This window comes from Scylla paramamosain, chromosome 21 (assembly GCF_035594125.1).
Source record: "Scylla paramamosain isolate STU-SP2022 chromosome 21, ASM3559412v1, whole genome shotgun sequence".
Classification (NCBI taxonomy): domain Eukaryota; kingdom Metazoa; phylum Arthropoda; class Malacostraca; order Decapoda; family Portunidae; genus Scylla; species Scylla paramamosain.
In genome coordinates, this window is record NC_087171.1 from 532,830 (window position 1) to 555,364 (window position 22,535).

Genomic DNA, 22,535 nt, shown 5'->3' on the forward strand with positions numbered 1-22,535 from the left:
TGAGTCGTTGACGTGCAAGGACGTCTCGTTGTTCTTCTCCTGTGGCCAGAAGTGTACTCTGTCGTTAAGGCCGTGGGTGGTGCACATGTGCCGGACAGCCAGCTGATGGGCGCCAGACTGTAATGGTGATCAGCCGGCTGCTACTGCCACCAGAGCCGGTGAGGCCATGAACTGCTCCTCTCTGCCGCCTCCAGATGGACCATCTGCCCTTCGACCACATCTGGTAAGGTTTGTGTCCATTCCCTAAAACTAGTACAGCTGACTTGGCCTGGCAGTGGCCTTCCTCCCGCTGCCTCGGTATCCCCGCTGGGGATGCCTCCCCGCCCCTCCCTCGTTCCCGCCAACCCTGACCTATATTTAGGTGGTAGTCTAGAGTGATAGTCAAACTGGGTACATGGTGCACCCTAGGGCGCATGATGTTTTTCGAAGGATACTTGGAAATAATTGGGTACATGACATGGCTAGTGCATGTAAGAGTGCACAGTGGGCAAAGATGTTTTAGAAACAAAATTGTGTGTCATGTAGCATGTACATGACATGGCCAGTATGTATTAGAGTGCACAGTAGTACTCTAATACATATACATGAAGCAAATTGTGTCATGTAAGAAATTAATTTAAACTTAAATTAAAATATTACAAATTAGCGTATTGTATATTACACTTGGACGCAACTCGCGCCTCACAGGTTTTGAGTTGTAGCATTTTGCTTTATAGTACATCTAGTACTTATAAAACAGTTATGTAGGATGGGGTGATTATTTTTTATTATTAAAACAGAGATGTGCTACTTTAATTTATATTTTTCAGTCTTGAAACTATGTATTTTTTATTTTTTTATTTATTTTTTTTTTTGTAATTCATTATCCTATGTGTTAGGATACATGAATATCTCAAAAGCTCCCTTGAAGGTCCATGAGCTTATAAAAGGTTGGGAAGCAGTGGTCTAGAGGATCCGCCTCACTGTCGCGGCGTTCCGCCACTGGTGCCCGTCCTGGCGTCCTTCTCTCCCTTTCTCGAAAGGCCGCTTGGTCGGGTAGTGCTTTGGAGGTGACGGACCAAGGGGTTGTACAGAGTGAGGATCATTTCTTTCATTTATGTTCAAATGATCTGCCGATTAAGACAATTATTTTGTTCAGGTTGTTTACGGCTTACGAACATTGTTGGCTGTTTTAGGCTGCTCGATATTGTTACTCCTAAAGGGAAGGAAGTCCTGGATGAGTGTGTGGGTGTACCTTGGCGTCAGCAAAACAAGGTTAGTGAGTGTCCATGAAAGGAGGAGGAGGAGGGAAAGAGAAAAATAGTATTAGTACTACTACTAATAATAATAATGCAATATGTGGTATAAATTATTGCATATCGCAGAGTCTCGTGGCGTAATGCATCCCACAATTACGTATTTGCTTTTTATACGAAACATGGTTACACTTCTTTCAAGTTCACAGAAAACGGATTTTCACAACAAAAGGAGAACCTCACAGAACCAAGGACTATTTTGAAACACTTCTGTGCCACGCCTCCACTACTTTCAGAAGACTGTAGTTGAAGTTGCAAGGGTCTTCAAGGGTGTTTTTATATTTCTGGTGGCAGATAAACAAGATTCTCTTGTTATGAACAAGAGAAAGACTCTAGAGAACTCGGCTGATCAAGTCTGTGGCCTTTGAACATTGTCGTATTGAGAGAGTGAAGCGTTTCAGAATACAGGCATCAAACACAACGAGGCGTGATCCGAAGCTGTGTTGGTGCTCCGATCAGAAGAGTGTGACAGCCGCGGCGCTCAGATCACACACACAGTCAGTCCTGCCGCCAGTCGCCGCCCAGCCTCGGATGGCGGAGGGGGCACGCTTGTTTCCGATCCGGGATATGTGCTTGTGTTTCACTTGTGACGACTCTCTGACACCTCTGGACGGTTGTGTGTACCTGGCATCCCTGCAACACACACACACACACACACGTCCATGTACCATAGCTTATAATTTAACAGCAAAACATGATTACAAACATTTATAAAGACATCCAAAATTATAGAACCACAAACCAACATAACACCATAAGTTAATAAATACAAAATAAGTAACTATCAGATTACACACATACACACACACACACACACACACACACACACAGGCAGCAGCAGCAGCAGCAGCAGCAGGATCGGGTGAACGGAGCCATACCTTCTCATCACCAGCAGGTCAAATGAAAGAGTTTTAAGTGCAGGAAAGTGAAAGGACTTCAGATAAAGTGAAGGAATACAAGTGAAGTGTTCGTAAAGTGTAATCTGACAAAGAAAGTGCAGGAAGAAAGAATGAAAGAGGGCAAGGCGGAGCGGTGCAGAAGGGAGGAACCAAGAAAGGATACGAAGCAAGGGTTTAAGGACGAGGGAGAGGAGGAGAAAGATATGGAAGTTAGCGAGAGTGTGGTGACTCTACCCATCGTCATGTATGGAGTACGCTTCTCATATGAGGGGGGAGGGGGGGAGGAGGATTCAACACTCCTGAACAGGCTGGAATCAGAAGTGTTTCGTCCTATCAGCCTTCTCCTCTAACTGACTCTTACTCAGCCTCTCTTCGCCGCAATGTTACATCTCTTCTTGCCTTCTGCCTCTACTAACACGCTGACTGCCCTTATGATCTTGTTAACTGCATGCCTCTCCTCTTCCCGCAGCCTCGCTGCACAAGACTTTCTACTTTCTCCCACCACTATTCTCTTCACTTCCCAAATGCCCAAATGCAGGATTTAACCAGTATTCACAATCTTTTAATCCTTTCACTGTTAAATTCTGGAACTCCCTGCTTGGTTCTGTATTCTGCCCTTCCTACGACCAGAATCCCTTCAAGGGGGAAGAGTCAAAACATTTTTCAAATTTTGGATTATCCGTTCTGTCCTTTTTCTTTAGTACCTAGCACCCCGGTGGTCCCTTTCTTATGAAATTTTTCCAGCCCCTGGCCAGTGCCACTACTACATAAAGAATACATAGATAAATCGCTAAACTTTTAATTTCGGAGAAGAGCCTGAGTTAGCCCTTGACTTAATACACAGCAGAGGAGGAAAGTGCTTGAACTTTGCCGCATATTATACAACTTTTTTTTTTTTTTTACTATTCTTTCTTTTTGCTATATTTGAGGAACTAGACCTTGTAAAATATTGTTTTATGTAAAGTCACTTCTCTTGCGTTTTGTATTTCTGTGAGTTTGGCACACTGCTTTGGTTACGATATGATAAATGTGCGTGTTTGACATCAAGACTTTGCCTGTATTTATATTCTTGTTATCTATTTTAAAATCTGTTTTATGTATTTTCATAGGTGTAGTTAATACGATTTGCTTTTTATTTGATTTCATCAAACAAGTAAAAAAAAGTGTTTACAATAAAAAGAGAGAAAAAGGTTAAGAAATAGGTAAAATTAGTGTTGGTAAAACCTCAGCCTGTTGTTGTACGTGTCGTGTTCCAGTTGAGGTTGGCGTGACAAGTGGAAAAGACAAATATGGTGGTGATTTTATAGGTGGACTCTGAAGATACTTTATAGTGTATGAAGTGGCTACACTGTACAAGAGGTAGAGGTGAATGGGTATTACACGCACGGCAAGGAGGACAAGGTGGCAGGTCACCGCTGTCCTGTAAACACTCTGGAGGCACGTTGCCAAATGCACACTGATTTTCTCACACTGAGCTCATCGTGTCGTCTCATTCACGGAAGTCAGTGTCCTTGCCATACTTTGAGTGAGCAGTAAAGTGTTGCCGTATTGTGTGCTGCTGTATCAGCTGCTTCATTGTGCGTCAGCTCCTCATGTTTTCAAAAGTCCTCTTCCTTGCGCACTACTTGAAGAAATTGAGTGCACCACCATGCAGGAAGTCTTCTCCTGGTGTGTGTACCGAGGAAACACCAGTTTGTCTGCTGAGAAAACCTGCACAATTTTATAAAGTAAATATGACATATAAAGAAATGACACGTCAACAATAAGTGGAATTCTCCAAGCAGCGAAACACGAAGCAACCTGCTGCAGCAAATTGCTGACGCCACGACAAGCTTCACTGTTCTGCAAAGTAAACATGAATTTTGAAGACACGACACACCCATGATGATTGGAATTTTGCTAATACTGTAATGGACAGACTGGTTGCATGGGTGGCCGCTTGTTTGAGTGAGGCGGATGTTGGTGGTTTGCGCGGGTGTAAGGACAGATACTTACTCCTGGGACAAAGGAAGTGAGTGACTTGCTGGTCGACTGTCTCTGCTGCTTCATCCTTCACGACGCCACCAGCAAGTGCAAGGCCGCTGTTCTGAAAGACTTTGCTCTGCCATCACGATTGTCTTCAAAGACCACAGAAGTGATTAGTCACTTTCTCTAAACTGTCCCGATTAATAAGGCTGAACTACTATCACTGCAATCACGAACACACGCTTGGAAATGCCACTAATTCCCACGAGAGCCTGTTAAAGGTTGTCCAGATAAGACGCGGAAGCATTTCAGAATCCGCACATAATATACGTACATCACACTGTTCTCACTGGACCCTACTGACGGAAATAATTCACCTGTTTGTTAGAATATTCCAGAAAAACGACGTAACACGGCCTCTCAAACCCATAGTAGCCTGCATTTACACAACAACAAAAAGAAAACAAGTTGTTACGTACGTACTTCCAACTTAATGCAGGACGGAATACTTATAATATATATATATATATATATATATATATATATATATATATATATATATATATATATATATATATATATATATATATATATATATATATATATATATATATATATATAGTATTACCACAGTTGTATCGTTCTTGCATCTGATTGGCTGTTAGGTTCAAATCGAGGCCTCTGATTGGTGCGCGTGGTGGGTGCCGCCAGGGCTCAGCTCCAAGCTGGTGAGCACGCCAAGAAAGGGACCACAGGTGATGGAATCAGAGGTTCTAGACAAGACAGTGCCATGCCTGGCTTTCCTTGTGAAGGTTTTCACGCACCACTGTTTACAACGCGATCCAAAAGCAAGAAGAGGAAGCAGCAAACAATGAACGACCAAGAGACGTTAAGCGAGAAGGCGAAGACGCAGAGGAAGGAAGAGGCCAAACAACCCAGCAAGAAAAGGAGGTTAGAGAGCATGGAAGACTGCGGCAGCCACAGGGCCAACACGGAGATGGAAGGCGTTAAAGAGATGAAGCATCGCACCAACAACAAGGGAGACCATATGAAAGGCTGTGAGAGCAGCAAGAGCAGCACCAAGCTGTATGATGGCAAACAGGTTAAGCAACACAACAAGAAGAAGAGGAAGGCGGGAGACATGGAGGACTATGACACCCGTAAAAAGAGGAAGGTGGATGGCGGTGAAGAGGATATGGAACACGGAGAGCAGGAGAAGAGGAAGGATAGAAAAGATAAGAAAACGAAGGCCACGGAGGGCGAGAAAAAGGCCAAGAAGAGAAAGACGCAGGATATTGAAGACCACGAGAGCCAGCCCAAGAAGAGCAAGACGCAGGGTACAGAAGAGGACGAGAGCCTGCCCAAGAAGAGGAAGACGCGGGATACAGAAGAGGACGAAAGCCAGCCCAAGAAGAGCAAGACGCAGGACAAGAAAGAGCACGAGAGCCAGCCCAGGAAGAGGAAGACGCGGGATGCAGAAGAGGACGAGAGCCAGCCCAAGAAGAGGAAGACGCGGGATACAGAAGAGGACGAGAGCCAGCCCTAGAAGAGCAAGACGCAGGACAAGAAGGAGCACGAGAGCCAGCCCAAGAAGAGGAAGATGCGGGATACAGAAGAGGACGAGAGCCAGCCCAAGAAGAGCAAGACGCGGGACAAGAAGGAACACGAGAGCCAGCCCAAGACGAGCAAGACGCAGGATGCGGAGGAAGACAAGAGCCAGGCCAAAGATTGGGGGGAGATATTCTGGTTCAACGTGTTGAGGGTGGTAGTGGACACCGAGCTGGCCACTGGGACGAAAAGAAATGTAAGCGAGTACTGTCGTATTGATATTGAGGAAGGACAACTGGTGGACGGGGCAGTGCGCGGCCACCCTTGTACTGTTCTCCTGGATACCGGCGCTTCTGTCACTATAATGATGGTGTCACTGGCCGAAAAAATGGGCCTTGTCACGGGCGATGAGGAGAAGGTGACGGTAATCTCTAACACGGCTTATGGAACGTTGCGGCTGGAGGTGATCAAGCTGGACGAGGTGGTGATCACCCTGAAGGGCGGCGTGGAGGTCAGCACGCCCTTACAGGTGTTTCCAAAGGAGATGGAGGGTCACTATTCCGCTGAAATGATAATCATGTCCATGAACCGCCTGGAGGAAGCCGAGATCGTGCAAGAGTTCCATCCCGACGGCAGCGGCAGCCTGTTTCTCCGCCACCCTGAACGTCTGCGGCGGAAACCTGAGCCAGGGTTCGTAGGGAAAGTATACACGTTTGTCGCACGAACACTAGATAGCGAGGAGCCGCTCACAGTACTGGTGGACACTGGCGCCGCAGCATCATTTGTTGTGACAAGGTTCGGCCGGGAAAAGTTGATGCACAGGGCAGGCAGGTGTGCTCCGCCGCCGCAACTAATCTCGCTGGACTTTGGACAGGGCACACGCGCACTGATGATGGACGTGGACACCGTTCAAGTGGATCAGGCATATGACTTCTTGTTTGGAAGAGGGATGCTCTATTATTTATGTGCTGTAATGGACTTCATTGACTATTCTTTGACCTTGAAGGTCGGTACAGTAACGGTCAGGCTTCCCTTCCACTCGTCCCGCTGCGGAGGGAGCGCTGATCTCCTGGAAAAAATGGCCGCGTTCACACCAAGCGAGTCGCGTCGCGTCAAGTCAAGGCAAGTCATCATGCGTCATGAATCGCCACCCGAGTTTAACATTAATTTGTATGTATATTTGAAAAAACCGTTCACACCAAGCGAGTCGCGTCGCGTCAAGTCACGGCGCGTCGCGTCGCGTCGAGTCACAGATAGGGCTGGACCCATTTTCTACATCAGTCACAGCGAGTCCGTCGTTGCGGGAGCATGATGGAAGTGGAATTCCTGATAAATTTAGTTCGAGAACGCCCTCCCATATACATGAGCTGTCTTTATGTTATATTTATTTACTATTGCCCTACACAGAAGCCTAATAATGGAATGATTATTGTAATGTTCAATAAAATACTTCTTACCTTAAAAAAATGGTCATTCTTTCTTCAACTCCAACTGCACCCCTGTAGTTTGTGTTAATTTTCTTTATGGAAGATCCAGTCAACTCCACCAGCTTCTTAAAATTTTCATGTGTCATCCTAAAGTAGTTGTAGAATTTTTCTGGATGGTTCACCAGGTCTGGGAATAGATGAGAGAAGTTTCCAAAATCTGGCCTCTTGATGTTCAGTTCATGGATCCATATTCGTTGTTTCTTCTTACGTCTGCGACGACGAAGCCACAACAAAGCAGCTACTTCAGCCAGGGAACATGCATCCATTCTCCATGAAATTACCCAGGTCAATGAGTGCTGACTTGACGCGGGCTGACGCAGTCGGTGTGAACGGAGATGAGTCAAAATGAATCGCATCAAATGACGCTCTTGACTTGACGCGACGCGACTCGCTTGGTGTGAACGCGGCCTAACGGTCAGGCTTCCCTTCCACTCGTCCCGCTGCGGAGGGAGCGCTGATCTCCTGGAAAAATTTGCCGAAAAATAGATTGAAAAAATAAATAAAAAGCGAAAGAAATAAAAAAAAAAAATATATATATATATATATATATATATATATATATATATATATATATATATATATATATATATATATATATATATATATATATATATATATATATATAAAGAAAATGAAAAAAAAAATAGAAAAATTATAAAAAAATAAGTAAATACAGTAAATGCTAACAAGAAAAAAAAAATAAAATGGAAAAATAATAAAAAAAAAAAATCCGTAGAGCACATGGCAATAAAGGCAGCAGCGGTTGGTAGTGATGCATGCATGGCTAAGAAGACTGAGGAAAGTAATGAGAAGTTATGAGAAGAGGACCCGATGGGCTGCACTGAAGGCTGGCCAAGAAGCAAGAGTTCAAGACCAAGGTGCCACACACAGTGAACCTAAACACAGAGCGGTTCCAGGACTGGTGGAAGAAGAGTGCGGGGATCTTGAGAGAAGTGGATAGAGAAGTACTGGGAGAAACGTGTGGAAAGTCACGCACAACTAGACAACAATGGTGGTGGAGTGAACACGTCAACAATGCACTGAAAAGGACAAAGGAAATCAAGAAAGAGTGGGAGCAGAGCGGAACGAGGCAGAATAAGTTGGAATACAGAAGAGCAAAGAAGTTAGCAGGGAAAGCAGTGGCGGTGACTAAGGCTGAGGCATGTCGTGATTTACTGGAAAAGCTGCAAACACCAGGAGGAGAGAAGAGAACATGCAGGATACCAAGGAGTAGGAACAAGCCAATAAAGGATGTAAATCATGCGAAGCAGATGAAGGATGCTACTGGTGTGGTGCTAACTGATATGAAGAAGGTACAGGCGACATGACTGACAGGAACAAGGTACAGGAGAAGACTGGGATGTTTGTGTGAAAAGCGTGACTTGTGACAGAGGATAGAAAATGAAAAAGTATATTTGATAATACAATTATGTACATAATTGTAAAAACCGTAACTTGCTCAGGAGGATGAAAGAAAGGAAAGAAAAACATTGAAGAAAAATATGCATATATCATGTGTGAAAGAAAAAAAAATCTCGATCATGAAAGAAGAATAAAGAAAAGAAAAAAATAATAAGATAACACAAGTAAAAAGAATGAAAAACGTAACTTAGTGTAAAAAAAAAGAAAAAAAATAAAGAAAAAGTAAAATACGTGCTGTAATAATATTATCGATGTTTGTGTGGAAAGCGTAACTTGATCAAGAGGATAAAACAAACAAAAAAAAAAAAAGGAAAAAAAGGAGAAGGTTATTATGTATGAAAAACAAAACCTGAAAATTACAAAAAAGAAAAGGTAAAAAAAAAAATAGATATGCAGTAAAATTAAGGATGCCTGTGTGAAAAAGAAAGACAGCGTGAAGAAGAGGATGAATTGTGTGTTTTCCTGCAAATTATGTATGAAAAACAAAACCTGAAAATTACAAAAAAGAAAAGGTAAAAAAAAAAAAAAGATATGCAGTAAAATTAAGGATGCCTGTGTGAAAAAGAAAGACAGCGTGAAGAAGAGGATGAATTGTGTGTTTTCCTGCAAGAATCTGAGCCTTGCTTGTCACGCAGGAAGAACATTTTCTCTGTGAAATAAATGAAAAAAAAAAACAGGAAAAAAAGAAAATAATGTATCAAAATTTTACATATGTATGTGAAAAACGTTCCCCAAAAAGAATTAAAACAGGAAAAGAAAAATCAACAAAATATAAACCAAAATAATGGATGCATTTGTGAAAAAAAATTAAATAAAGGAAATAAATACGCAATGTGGATGTTTGTGTGAACAGCGGGATTTGTCCCAGAGAGAAAAACAAGGAAAAGAAAATGTGAAAAATATATCTTTTAAGAGAATGAAAAAATAAAAACGTGAAAATGTGAATAAAAGTAAAAAATAAAGAAGAAAAACAAGATATTGTAATACAATTATGTATATGTGTGAAAACCGTAACGTAAAAAAATAAAACAGAAAAAAGGAAATAAAAAAAATAGTAAAATGATGTATATCAATGGGAAAAACGTAACTTGAAAAGGACAAAAAAGAAAAAAAAGAAAAAAATGTAGTAAAATTATTGAAGCATGTGTGAAAAAGTTAATTTGATGAAGAGGATAAATTAACTTTTTTTCCTACATAAACTTGAGCCTTGCTTTTCATGCGGCAAGAAAAACAAATGTAAAACAATGGACGTCTTTGTAAAAAAAATGCAAAGAAAAAGAAAAAAATGTAACAATTATGGATGGATTCATCCAAGAGAATGAAATTACACGAAGGAAAACGAAAATACGAAGAAATGTCAAAAAGATATGTGAAGAAAATCATTAAATAAAAAAAACGCTAAAAAGAAAAAAAAAGAAAAGAAAAAAGAAGAAGAATATTCTATAATAAAATTATGTATATAAGTGTGAAAACCGTAGCTTGTTCAAGAGGATGAAATAAAGAAAAGAAAAAAAGAGAATATATGTTCCTGAATATATGTATATAGTGTGTGTAAAAAAAAGAAACTTGAAGAATAAAAAAGATGAAATAAAAAAAAATGAAAAAATACAAGAAAAGTTATTTAAAGAGAATAAGGAAAAAAAAAGATAAAAAAAAAAAGAAACAGGTGCTAAGATTATGGATGGATGCGTGAAAAACTTACTTGATGAAGAAGATAAATTGTCTTTTTTTTTTTTTTTATCCTGCATGAGTCTGAGCCTTGCCTTTCATGCAGGACCAACATTATTGCGGTGGAAAAATCCGAAATAAAGGAAAAAAAATTGTAGTAAATCTTTTATATAGATTTACTATATATATATATATATATATATATATATATATATATATATATATATATATATATATATATATATATATATATATATATATATATATATATATATATATATATATAAGAGGATTAAAAAGAAAAGAAAACGAAAAAAGAAGAAAATAAGCAGTAAAATAACGGATTGATATGTGAAAAAATATAAAGAAAAAAGAAAAATCATGTACCCTAATTAGGGATGTTTGTGAGAAAAGGGTTACTTGTGTGAGACGATGAAATAAAACAAAGAAACAGGAAAACAAAGAAAAAGGGGAAACATATGACTTACTGATGAGAATAAAAAACAAACTGAAACGTGAAAAAAAATAAAAATAAAAGAGCAGAATCTTGCAATACAGTTACGTATGTATATAAGTGTGAAAGTCGTAAGTTGTCCAGGAGGATGACATGAAGAAAAGATAAAAATAATGTTGTAGAAAAATATGTATATAGTATGTGTGAGTTAAACATGATGAAAAAGAATAAAGGAAAAAAGAATAAAATAAAAGGAAAAAAATAAAAACACGTAACTTGAAAAATAAAGACGAAAAGATATATTTGTAAACAAGACGTAACACGTTCAAGAGGATGTAAAAGAAAATACAAAAAAAAAAGGAAAATGCGCACTGCAATTATGGATGTTTGCGTGAAAAGCGGAACTTGTTCAAGAGGATGAAATATAACAAAGAAGAAAGAAAAAATGCAGTAAAATTACGTATATATGTCTGAGAAATGTAAATTGAAAAGGATAAAAAAATAACAAAAAAAAAAAAAAAAAAAAAAGGAAAGACATTATGGACGTATGTGTGAAAAACTTAACATGATGAAGAGGATAAAAGTATTTTAACAAAACAAATTAGTGTCTTGTTTTTCATGCACTAACAACATTATTTCTTTGGAAAAAAAAACATGCAAAGAAATTAAAAGGGAAAAAAAAAGAAAAGTGTAGTAAAATAATGAATGCATATGTGAAAATGACAATTTCTCGAAGAGAACAAAAAAAATAAATAAAAAAGCATGAAAAAATAAATATATAGTAAAAATAAAATATTTATATAAGAGAGAAAAATACAATTTGTTCAAGAGAATGAAATGAAGAAAAAAGAAAGAAAAAATCAACTTCAACAAAAATTATTTAGGAAGTATGTGCAAAAAAAAAAAAAAATGAAAAATGAAATAAATAAATAAATAAACAAAAATAAATAAAGAAAAGGAAAGAAAAATAAAAAACTAATGAAAGTAAAAATGAAATAAATATACTGTAATAAAATTAAGTATATATATATATATATATATATATATATATATATATATATATATATATATATATATATATATATATATATATATATATATATATATATATATATATATATATATATATATATATATATATTATATTATTATATATTATATATTATTATATATTATATTATTAATATTATATATAATATATTATATATAATATATAATAATAATAATATTATTATCATATATATATATATATATATATATATATATATATATATATATATATATATATATATATATATATATATATATATATATATATATGATAATAATATTATTATTATTATAACCATTAATACTTCTACTACCACTACTACTACTACTATGTTTACAACCACCCTCGCTAGAGGCGAGTAGGTAGAAGAAAATAAGCAGTAAAATAACGGATTCATATGTGAAAAAAATATAAAGAAAAAAGAAAAATCATCTACCCTACCTCTAGCGAGGGTGGTTGTAAACATGGTAGTAGTAGTGGTAGTGGTAGTAGCAGTAGTAGTGGTAGTAGAAGTATTAATGGGTAGTAGAAGTATTTAATCATGGGTATAATAAAAATAATATAATTATTTGATAATATAGTGTCCCTTGCAGCTCTCACCTCCCGTGGAGGGGCACAGGGAGGTGTTGCTCTCTCACCTCCCGTGGGCAGCTCCGTCACCTATTGTGTGTTTGTTAGGCACACGTGGTGACGAAGCTCCATCACCACGTGGTGTTGTGTGCTTGTTAGGCACACGTGGCGATGGAGAGGATGCCCTTGAAGTTTCTTGAAGTTTCTTGGAGAGGATGCCCTTGAAGTTTCTTGTGAGTTCTGAGTGGGGTTTGAACCCCGGCGTCCCTCACTCAAAACTCCAAAGTCCATCACTCTACCCACTGGGCCACGAGGGCCCATAATAGTAGGTGTAAAGTTGGGGTATTTCCCCGTATTATTTTCACGTCACTAAATATCACTGTAGCTTAATGATACTTTTTGTGTAGATGCGTACTGTCGTGAAACATGTTCATGAAGAGTTACAACCAGATTTATGAAAAAGAAAAAAATAGAAAAATAAAAATATGTAAAATAGAAGATGGTCTTGCTAATTGCAACATAACTCTTCAACCTTTTAATTCAGTCAGTGTTTGAAGTAGTTCGTCAAGCAGGGGAGCATTTTTTCTAGGTCTGTCAATAACTACTTTTTTAACAAGTCGTCGTAAAATTAATAATTATGAGAATAATTATTAGAAAACATTTTTATTCGTATGAAAAATATTTTCTTAAATGTTTTCTTTTATTTTGATAAAAAAGAAAAAAAGGGTCAGTGTCGATCATAGAGCATTTATCTATAAACAACAACAAAAAGTATGAAAAGCTGTTGATGAATGTGAAGGACGTGTGAGCAAGAGTGCAAATGACTGCATCTCCAGAAAACGGCGCCTGCCCCTCGCTCTGCTGGCTGCTTGCCTCGCACTTTTCTCTTGGCGAGTGTTTCATCGTGCCATCCAGTACATGCAGGCGTCTCAAAGTGTTTGCTGAGACAGGTGTGCCAGTGTCGCTGTAGACATTGCTCTCTGTGTGCCCAGGCCTGAGATGTGACGCTGCCTGTGCCGCGGCAAAGTCCACCCTTGCTTTCATGTCTCTCTTGTGTTGCGCAAGAGAACCAAATGTTGTGGTGCACGGACTCCTTGTCTTTTGGCTTTTGTTACCTGGACATCACAGTACATACATGTGTACTTAGTGAAGTATAAACATTCTCTCTCTCTCTCTCTCTCTCTCTCTCTCTCTCTCTCTCTCTCTCTCTCTCTCTCTCTCTCTCTCTCTCTCTCTCTCTCTCTCTCTCTCTCTCTCGTTATTAATTAATACCTTGTTTGTTCGTGATATGTAAAGTCCTCTGAGCGTTTTGTTTCTTTTTTATTTCCAGACAGGGGTTAGGTGACATAAGATTGAAGTAGAGAGAGAGAGAGAGAGAGAGAGAAAATATTAACAAAAATAACAAACAATTTCCCTACATTCCCGCGTCTCCTCGGTGCATTTTCTGTGGAATTTAAAAGCAGCACGACCACGCCGCCGGTTGTGTTGCTGTGATGCTGGTGCTGCTGCTGCTGCTGATGATGATGATGAGGAGGAGGAGGAGAAGAAGGAATAAGAGGAGATGTCTTCTTCTTCTTCTTCTTCTTCTTCTTCTTCTTCTTCTTCTTCTTCTTCTTCTTCTTCTTCTTCTTCTTCTTCTTCTTCTTCTTCTTCTTCTTCTTCTTCTTCTTCTTCTTCTTCTTCTTCTTCTTCTTCTTCTTCTTCTTCTTCTTCTTCTTCTTCTTCTTCTTCTTCTTCTTCTTCTTCTTCTTCTTCTTCTTCTTCTTCTTCTTCTTCTTCTTCTTCTTCTTCTTCTTCTTCTTCTTCTTCTTCTTCTTCTTCTTCTTCTTCTTCTTCTTCTTCTTCTTCTTCTTCTTCTTCTTCTTCTTCTTCTTCTTCTTCTTCTTCTTCTTCTTCTTCTTCTTCTTCCTTCACCTAATTTAATCTAACCAAACTACTACTGCTACTACTACTACAATTTTTCTCCTCCTCCTGCTCTTTTGTCTTACCTAACATAACCAAACTACTACTACTACTACCTACAACTACTACTACTACAGCTCTGGATAGTATATATATGTCTGGTGCATGCTGAGGACAAGGCACACCTCCCAAGACTATCCGGTGTGGCGTTAGTCAAGCCATGGCAAATAGTCTGGAGCCCTTGCCTTTGTACTATTCCTGATAGTCTTTGCTGTGGCTGCTGCTGCTGCTGCTGCCTACATGTGGGTCAAAGGTTAGTAGTACACTATCCCAGGCTGTTCTGCTGGGATAGTATGCCATCTTGCACTATTTTGGTAGAAGTTGACCATTTTTAACTGTCTTGGCAGGATAGTACATGATTTTGGACTATTTTGCTATGATGGGATGTTTTTTGTGGTGTTTTGTTCAAAATAGTACACCATTTTGTGAAGTCATCCCCCTCCTAAAAAAAATTTCATACTAAAAAAACACCAAAAACACAATTTTAGCCATCACCCATAAAATAGTTTACTATCTGACTATCCAGAGGCACAGCAGACTCAGGTAGTCAAGGATTTCACAGAGGAGGCCTTGAAACATAAACCCCCAAAAAACACAATTTTGAACTATTTTGACTATTAGCCCCAAAATAGAACACCATCTGACTATCCATAAAGTGAGGGACTAAATTATACATCACAAAAAATATAGTCATATTTGAAGAGCAAAAAAACATTGATAGTAACATTTTCAACACAAAACCACAAAGGAAACCCATAGTTTTAACTATTGACCAAAGCAGTGTACTATCTGACTATCCCCAGTCACAGCAGAGCCCCAGAGGAGCTAGCACAGACCAGTGTTGTTGTTGTTGTTGTTGATGTTGATCCTGCTATGGGTGGTGCTGATGGAGCCCCATGTGGAACTGTCCCTGGCTGTCACCATCACCACCTCCCTGCCACACTCTCTCTCTCTCTCTCTCTCTCTCAAAAGCCACAAGTTCCTTTAGTGCTCTGAACATTTTTTGTTTTTGTAAAGGCATTTTAAAGGTTGGAGCAAAGCCTTGAATGATGAGCACCTTTGTTGACCTGAGTGAGACCTCTGCTACAGCCCCACATGACAGGTTAGTGCAAGAGTTGTGTTGTGGTGTAATTAGAGGCAGTGTCCAGGGCTGTTGACCTGAGTGAGGCCTCTGCTTCAGCCCCACATGACAGCTTAGTGCAAGAGTTGTGTTGTGGTGTAATTAGAGGCAGTGTCCAGGGCTGTTGACCTGAGTGAGGCCTCTGCTTCAGCTCCACGTGACAGGTTAGTGCAAGGGTTGTGTTGTGGTGGAATTAGAGGCAGTGTCCAGGGCTGTTGCTGGTGGTGTTCCTCAAGGAAATGTTTGGGATTGATGTATTTGCACATTTTCATTCAAACAGTTCTTTTTGGTGGTGACACAACTTGAGATGTCATTGGTGGCATGTAAAATTCTCTGTCACACCATCTGGAAAATGGTGAAATTTAGCTATTTGGAGAAAAAAAAATATTCTAAAAGCCACAAAAGCAAAGTTTGACAGGAATAATGGACATTTTGTATTGTTTTGCAATGAAGAGTTGAAAATAATACTTGCTTGTCAGACACATTGTGTTTTTAGAGTATTATCATCATCCACACACTGACTCTCAAACTGTCCACTGCCGTCATTTTGTTCATCTTTCCGCTTCACATTTTACATTTGCCCGTAGTGCTTTTCTTCCTCTTCCCAAACCCCAGCACTCTGTATTTTATGTAGTCATTCTGAGTGTTAGCACAACCCAGCCTCTGTTTGTGTCTTGTGTGTTTTTTTTTGTGTTTTTAAGTGTGTATAGGCCTTCTGAGTGTTGGCCTCACCTCACTCAACCAAACCTGACCTGTCATCACTGTTGCAGAAGAGACAACTAGTGGGCCGTGTGTGGTGAACCCGTTTTGTCTGTCAGAGCCACCCCTACAGCCACACACCACCACCACCACCACAACTAGCAGGAGAGGGCATCCACCACCTCCTCCTCCAGCAGCTGGCCAGGGCACAGGACCAGGCTGAGCAAGGTGTGGTGGCAGTGGTGTTAGTAGAATAGATAGTAGTGGTAATAGTAATGCTCAATATAGTAGTAAAAATGATAGTAGAGGTCCTGGATTATATATTTTTAGTAGTAGTAGTTCCAGCATTTGTTGAAATATACTGGTAATTGTACTACTACTACTACTACTACTGTACTTCTAGCCAGCCCTTTATGTTTGTATACAGTTGAAGGGGAAAACAAACACCAGTAACTGTGGACTGCTTTTGTTCATCACACACACAAAACAACAACAATAACAACAACACAATGAACACATCATTTAATAACAAACAGATAACAACAACAACATCAACAAATTCTGCCACCATTCCCTGCAAACAGTGAAGGAAAACAAAAGGAAAAAGAAGGAAAACAAAGATGACAACAACGGTGCTCTTCTTTCCCCAGCAGGTGGTGATGCAGAGGGTGGCCAGCCTGCCCGCCCCCTCCTGTTGGCCAGCCACAGCACAGCACACAGCTGCAGTCTGTTGCGGCCAGGCTACTGAGGCACAAGTCTATGCACGCGTCCGGGACATGAAGGTGACGAGAACATGTCCTGCAGGAGAGAGCCGCATTGTGGCAGGACCCCACAGTCTGTTTCTGTGCTGGGAGGAGGAGGGGAACAGCAGCAGCAGCAGAAGCAGAAGCAGCAGCAGCAGCAGCAGCAGCAGCAGCAGCAGTAGTAGTAGTAGTAGTAGTAGTAGTAGTAGAGTAGTAGTAGTAGTAGTAGTAGTAGTAGTAGTAGTAGTAGTAGTAGTAGTAGTAGTAGTAGTAGTAGTAGTAGTAGTAGTAGTAGTAGCAGCAGCAGCATTGAGCAGTGGTGGTGGTGGTGGTGTCAGTGGTGCAGCTGTCCACTCCTCCACAGCTGCTGCCTTGCCTCAACATGCTGTGTCTTCCCTCACCTGCAATGAACAGCACTGAACAACACCTCTCCTATGATGAATAACACTGAGTATCACCTCTTCCCTGCATCAACAACACTGAACAACACCTCTCCTGTGATGAACAACATTGAGTAACATCTCACCCCTGCATCAACAACACTCAACACCTGCTTCACTTCACACTCATTCATGCTAGCCTTACCCCCCCCCCCTCTCTCTCTCTCTCTCTCTCTCTCTCTCTCTCTCTCTCTCTCTCTCTCTTTTCTCTCTCTCTTTTCTCTTCTCTTCTCTTCTCAGCCCACAGCTCCACAGTATGTTCTCCACAGTGACTCCCCACAGCCCCTCACCAATAAGTGTCACACACACACACACACACACACACACACACACACACACACACACACACACACACATTACATACACAAATGCTGCATCTTGTAGAGTGCCTAGAATAAAAAATGGACACAAAATGGACAGGCTTCGTTTTGTTGTATCCTGCGTGAATGAAGCGAGGCTCAACAAGTAAATAGTGAAGGGTGTATTAGATGCACAACTCAAATATATGGAAGCTTGTACACAAAGTACAGGACACGGGTTGATGATGAGTACAGTGAGTCAAGTATTGAGTCAAAATGCTCCACTTTGAACTGACCTATATAACAAGGAGTAAGCTTGTAAAGGGGAAGACATTTGCCAACACAATAAACACACAGGGAAAAATTAATCTCAATAAAAGACTAAACAATTATATATATGCAAACATTAAATAAAGAACAAATGAAGACTAAGCAAAGCAAATTAATGTGAATGCTAATAAACAGACCAACATAGTATATTTAAACACTATCATCAAAGATACTGAAGCTTAAACACTGACACAATGCTCCTGCTGCTGCTGCTGCTGCTGTGGTGTGCTGTTCTGCAGAACCCTGGTCAGCCCCTGTGCCACCAGCTTCACAGCACCACCCTCTGCCAAAAACTAAATCAATAAATAAATGTTGCATTATCTGATGTCAAATAATAATTGTGGGCTTGTACAGAGATGTGTCAACAACACATCTCTGCACCGGCAGCGCAGGGCTATCTGCCACACTTGCTTCACAACTCCAGCCGCCTCACTGCTGAGCAAAGATGCGACAGCAATTCAAGTCTTCTCATTAAGTAAGTGACACTAAGTATTTCAAATATTTTCACATTTTCACTGGGATCTCTAACACAAATCTACTATTATTATTTGAATGTGAGAAGAGTGGTCTTGTCAAACATGGATACATGAGGTACAGTTTGAACCCAGTGAACATGCTGACTACCAAGTACAACAAGACCAACACTTGTCTCACCACTCACTGCCAACAGACACACCATTCCCTATCAAGTGGTGCACGGGAGTCACCGGCCTGTGGTGTGGTGTGCTGCAAAGCCACGTTGTGCATCTTCAGATGGCATGGCAGGTGGTGTCTTGGGAGAGACTTGAGGAATGCTGGTCTGGGGGCCTCTGGGGGCATCGCTCTTGGGCAAAAGTTGGCCTTCTGAGATGTACAGAGAGACAGGTCTCAGCAAGAGGTCACAGCAATAGTTGAATGCTGCAACTGCTGCACAGCACAAGCCAGCAGCAAGTCACTGGCCTGGCACTCTACCAACATCCCTGCTGTCACTCAATAAATCACCAACATTCTACTATTTACTCCACTCCACCCACTCTTCCACACCTACAGGAGAGCGCACGCGTGTGCGCACACACACACACACACACACACACACACACACACACACACACACACACTCTAATATTGGCCACTAGTGTACAAGTAGGGTCCCTGGTTGCCTGGGCTGTGTCTGTCTATTGTAATGTACCAGGTCTAAATAGGCTATCATATTTGAAGATCCTGGAGGGAAGCTGTGGAAAGATATGGAGGAAAGAAAAGACACTTATGGAGGGGAAAATGGTTGGCTGTGATGTCATACCATCTAACAAAATCACTCTTTTAAGAGTCACAGGATAGTCAGAATTGGAGGGAAAATGGAGAAAAGATGGAGGAAATTTGTAAGTAAGCAGAAACATGGAGATAACTTGAGGGGAAAATGGCTGGCTGTGATGTCAGACTATCTAACAAAAACACTATTTTAACTATGAAGCAAGAGTCACAGGATAGTCAGGATTGGAGGGAAGGTGGAGGAAAGATGGAGGAAGGTCTGTGAGGAAGAAGTGTGGAGGTAACTTGTGGAGGGAGATATGAAGGAGTACCTGTGAGAAATTGCTCTGCTCCTGCACCATGTAGGCGGCATCATGCATGAGCTGCTCCAGGCCACACAGGTGCTCACCGAGCCCCTTCATCTGTGGCCGGTCTGCCTCTCGAAGCACAGCGCTGACCTCTTGCCCCACTAGTTTCAGCAGCCCCTTGTTGATCTGTGTGGCAGCAGCAGTATTGGTGCTGTGTGTGTGTGTGTCTAGTTGATATGGGTTTTCAGGGGTTTTTATGGTTGCAGTGACAGATTAACATTTCTGCATTACTGACAGGAGAAACACTCTTTTAAAAGGTTCTAGTTGAAGTGAAGCAGATTTTCAAGGGAGTTTTTATGGTTGTAGTGACACATTAACATTTCTGCATTACTGACACGAGAAACACTCTTTTAAAAGGCTCTAGTTAAAATGACATGGGTTTTCAAGGATGCTTTTACAGTTACAGTGACAGATTAACAACATTTCTGCATTAGTGACAGGAGAAACACCCTTGAGAACCCAGCTCAGTGTCCCTGTGACCTTGAAAATATGTAATATTCTAACACAGGGGGAGGGGGAGCCAGCTTAAAGACAAATGTGACAACTCAACTTGTTAAACAATGCAAGATTACAAACTTGATTCAATCCTATGGAAACAGAATTATGTATCAAGAATTAGATGTGAATACCTGACACCCTAACACCCTGTTGCACACACACACACACACACACCTGGGCCAGTCCCCTGCAGCAGAGTTGGGCAATCTGTCTGACGTCACTTTGGCTGTCCTTGGCGCTGATCCAGTCCAGCAGTGACACTTGCCTCACTGACAGAGAGAGAGAGAGAGAGAGAGAGAGAGAGAGAGAGAGAGAGAGAGAGAGAGAGAGAGAGAGAGAGAGAGAGAGAGAGAGAGAGAGAGAGAGAGAGAGAGAGAGAGAGAGAGAGAGAGAGAGAGAGAGAGAGATATCAACAATTATTTTTATTTACAACAACAACAACAACAACAACAACAACAACAACAACAACAACAAAAACAACTTACTTTCTCTTTTTCCTCCTCCTCCTCCTCCTGCCCTCTTCTCATCCTCCTGCTCTTCCTCCTTTTCTTCTGTGCTGTGCTTGTCCTCTTCTTCCCAGCTTCCTCCTCTTCCTCTTCCTCTTGTGTCTTCCCCAAAAAGAATTCAGGGAAGACTGGAATCCTTGCCAGTAGCTTCAGGTCCTCTTCAAAACTAGTAGTAGCAGTAGTAGTAGTAGTAGTAGTAGTGACAGACAGACACACACTCATACACTCTGTAATATGATTCTCATCATATTAGAATTATAATGTCAATGTTGGCACCTTTGAATGTGGAGCGGGCAGTGTGTGTCGCTGTCATTGGTTGGAAAGAGGTGTAGACACGGGTTGTATTCCAGTTACTGTATAATTGTTATTGGCATATATGACAAGAATTGTAATTATTATTGAGATACATATATTGTTTTCTTACTTATTAACAAGTTTGGTATTGGTTAGTAATGTGTATTTGTTTGTCAAGAGGAAGTTTTCTTTTAGGGTCTGTGTATGTAACACGGATATATATTATACCGCACTCAGGGTGTAGGGGGAAGGTAGGCAGAGGTACAGTTGGTGCCTGTCAGGGGTGAGTGGCGGTTGTTTGACTGAGGTGAGTTTTGTGATAACATTATTTCTCTGATTTGTTTGACTTATGTTATGCCGCTGATTGTGCATATTGGTTGGTGTTATATTGAATGCGGTGCTGATAGGAGGATTTGATTAAGTGTAACTTTGCAGCATAGTTGGGGTAATGCTGTAATCAGACATATGGTGAAGTCTGCCTTGGCTGATGATGGGCGGTCATTTTGTGAGTACTATTTTATATGTATCGTGTGTCATTGCAATAGTGAATAATAGAATGGGATATGTGTTCATCTTATGTTATTCTTCTGTTTACTGGGTGAAGTTACAAGATATTGAAGGGAGTTACATGATATTGAGGTATGCTGTGTTTATGTTGACATTAAATTTGCAGGCTGAATCAATCAATAAATCAAGATACAGCAAGTCAACCCAATCATAGTCATTATCCTACACTACACACTCCAACCATTTTTCTATCTCTTTCCTCCTCTCTTCTCTCTTCTCCTCCTCCTCCTCCTCCTCCTCTCCCCATTGGTGAGTTGCCAGGAAGAGTGGAGACACACACAACTGCAGGAGAGACTTGTAAGTAATAAAAAAAAAATATGCAAGACATTCTCTCCACCTCCCTCTCTTCTCTCCTCCATATCTCCCTCCACAAGTTATTTCCAGGCTTCTCTTCCCTCACAGGCCTTCCCCCATGTTCCCTCCACCTTTCCCTTAATCCTGTGACATATGCTTTGTAGTTAAAGTAGTGCTTTCATTAGATAGTCTGACATGGCAGCCACACATTTTCCCCTCCACCTCCCTCCTTTCCCTTCTCCATATCTCCCTCCACAAGTTACCTCCAGGCCTCTCCTCCCTCACAGACCTCCCTCCATGTTCCCTCCACCTTTCCTCCAATCCTGACACACACATGCACAAACTCACAACTGAAGCAGGGCAACCTTCTCCTCCCGGCCACTGAGATACTCCACAAAGTTTTGCTGGAATGCGTCATGTCTTGCTCTGAAGGCTGCCACAATGTCCTCCAAGCTGGCCACCACTGCTGCCCAGCCTGCAGTAGTGGTAGTAGTAGTAGTAGTAGTAGTAGTAGTAGTAGTAGTAGTAGTAGTAGTAGTAGTAGTAGTAGTAGTAGTAGTAGTAGAGGGAGGAGTGCAGACTACAGCAAATTAAACAAAACAGTCAACGAAATGAGAAATGAGGAAAGAAAGAGGAAGAGAAGAAGAGAGACAAATTCTTAACAATTATCTCCTCTTCCTCTTTGTTCCCTCTTCTCTTCTTCATCTTTCCCTCTTTCTTCCTCTCTACCTTTCTTCTCCACCTTTCCTCTCCTTCTTCCTCTTTCCCCGTCACATTCAGAACCCCTGTGACCCTCAGAAAACCCTTGTGACCTCCATTTTGACAGTCA

General features: G+C 40.6%; 1 protein-coding gene and 1 long non-coding RNA gene across 14 annotated transcripts in view; one reads left to right on the top strand and one right to left on the bottom strand.

Annotated features, from left to right (window-relative positions):
- Window positions 1–16,930, top strand: LOC135110844 (uncharacterized). The gene is made up of 3 exons (XR_010273453.1): window positions 1–223; window positions 16,212–16,368; window positions 16,791–16,930. It is a non-coding gene; the product is annotated as an uncharacterized LOC135110844 (long non-coding RNA).
- LOC135110841 (uncharacterized) overlaps window positions 16,591–22,535 on the bottom strand; it is a 17,582-nt gene continuing 11,637 nt past the window's right edge. For 5 of the 13 annotated variants that reach the window (XM_064023428.1, XM_064023427.1, XM_064023420.1 and 2 more), the window contains 7 exons: window positions 22,055–22,181; window positions 20,531–21,694; window positions 20,220–20,314; window positions 19,512–19,673; window positions 18,614–18,795; window positions 18,144–18,235; window positions 16,591–17,284 (listed from right to left, as the gene is read on the bottom strand). In XM_064023428.1, the coding sequence (XP_063879498.1) occupies window positions 16,692–17,284; window positions 18,144–18,235; window positions 18,614–18,795; window positions 19,512–19,673; window positions 20,220–20,314; window position 20,531 (1,125 nt within the window). In that variant the 5' untranslated portion in view covers window positions 20,532–21,694; window positions 22,055–22,181 and the 3' untranslated portion in view covers window positions 16,591–16,691. Of the gene's footprint in view, window positions 17,285–18,143; window positions 18,246–18,606; window positions 18,796–19,511; window positions 19,699–20,219; window positions 20,315–20,530; window positions 21,695–22,054; window positions 22,182–22,535 lie in introns of all 13 variants that reach the window. The other 8 variants (XM_064023426.1, XM_064023425.1, XM_064023422.1 and 5 more) reach the window with 8 other exon arrangements.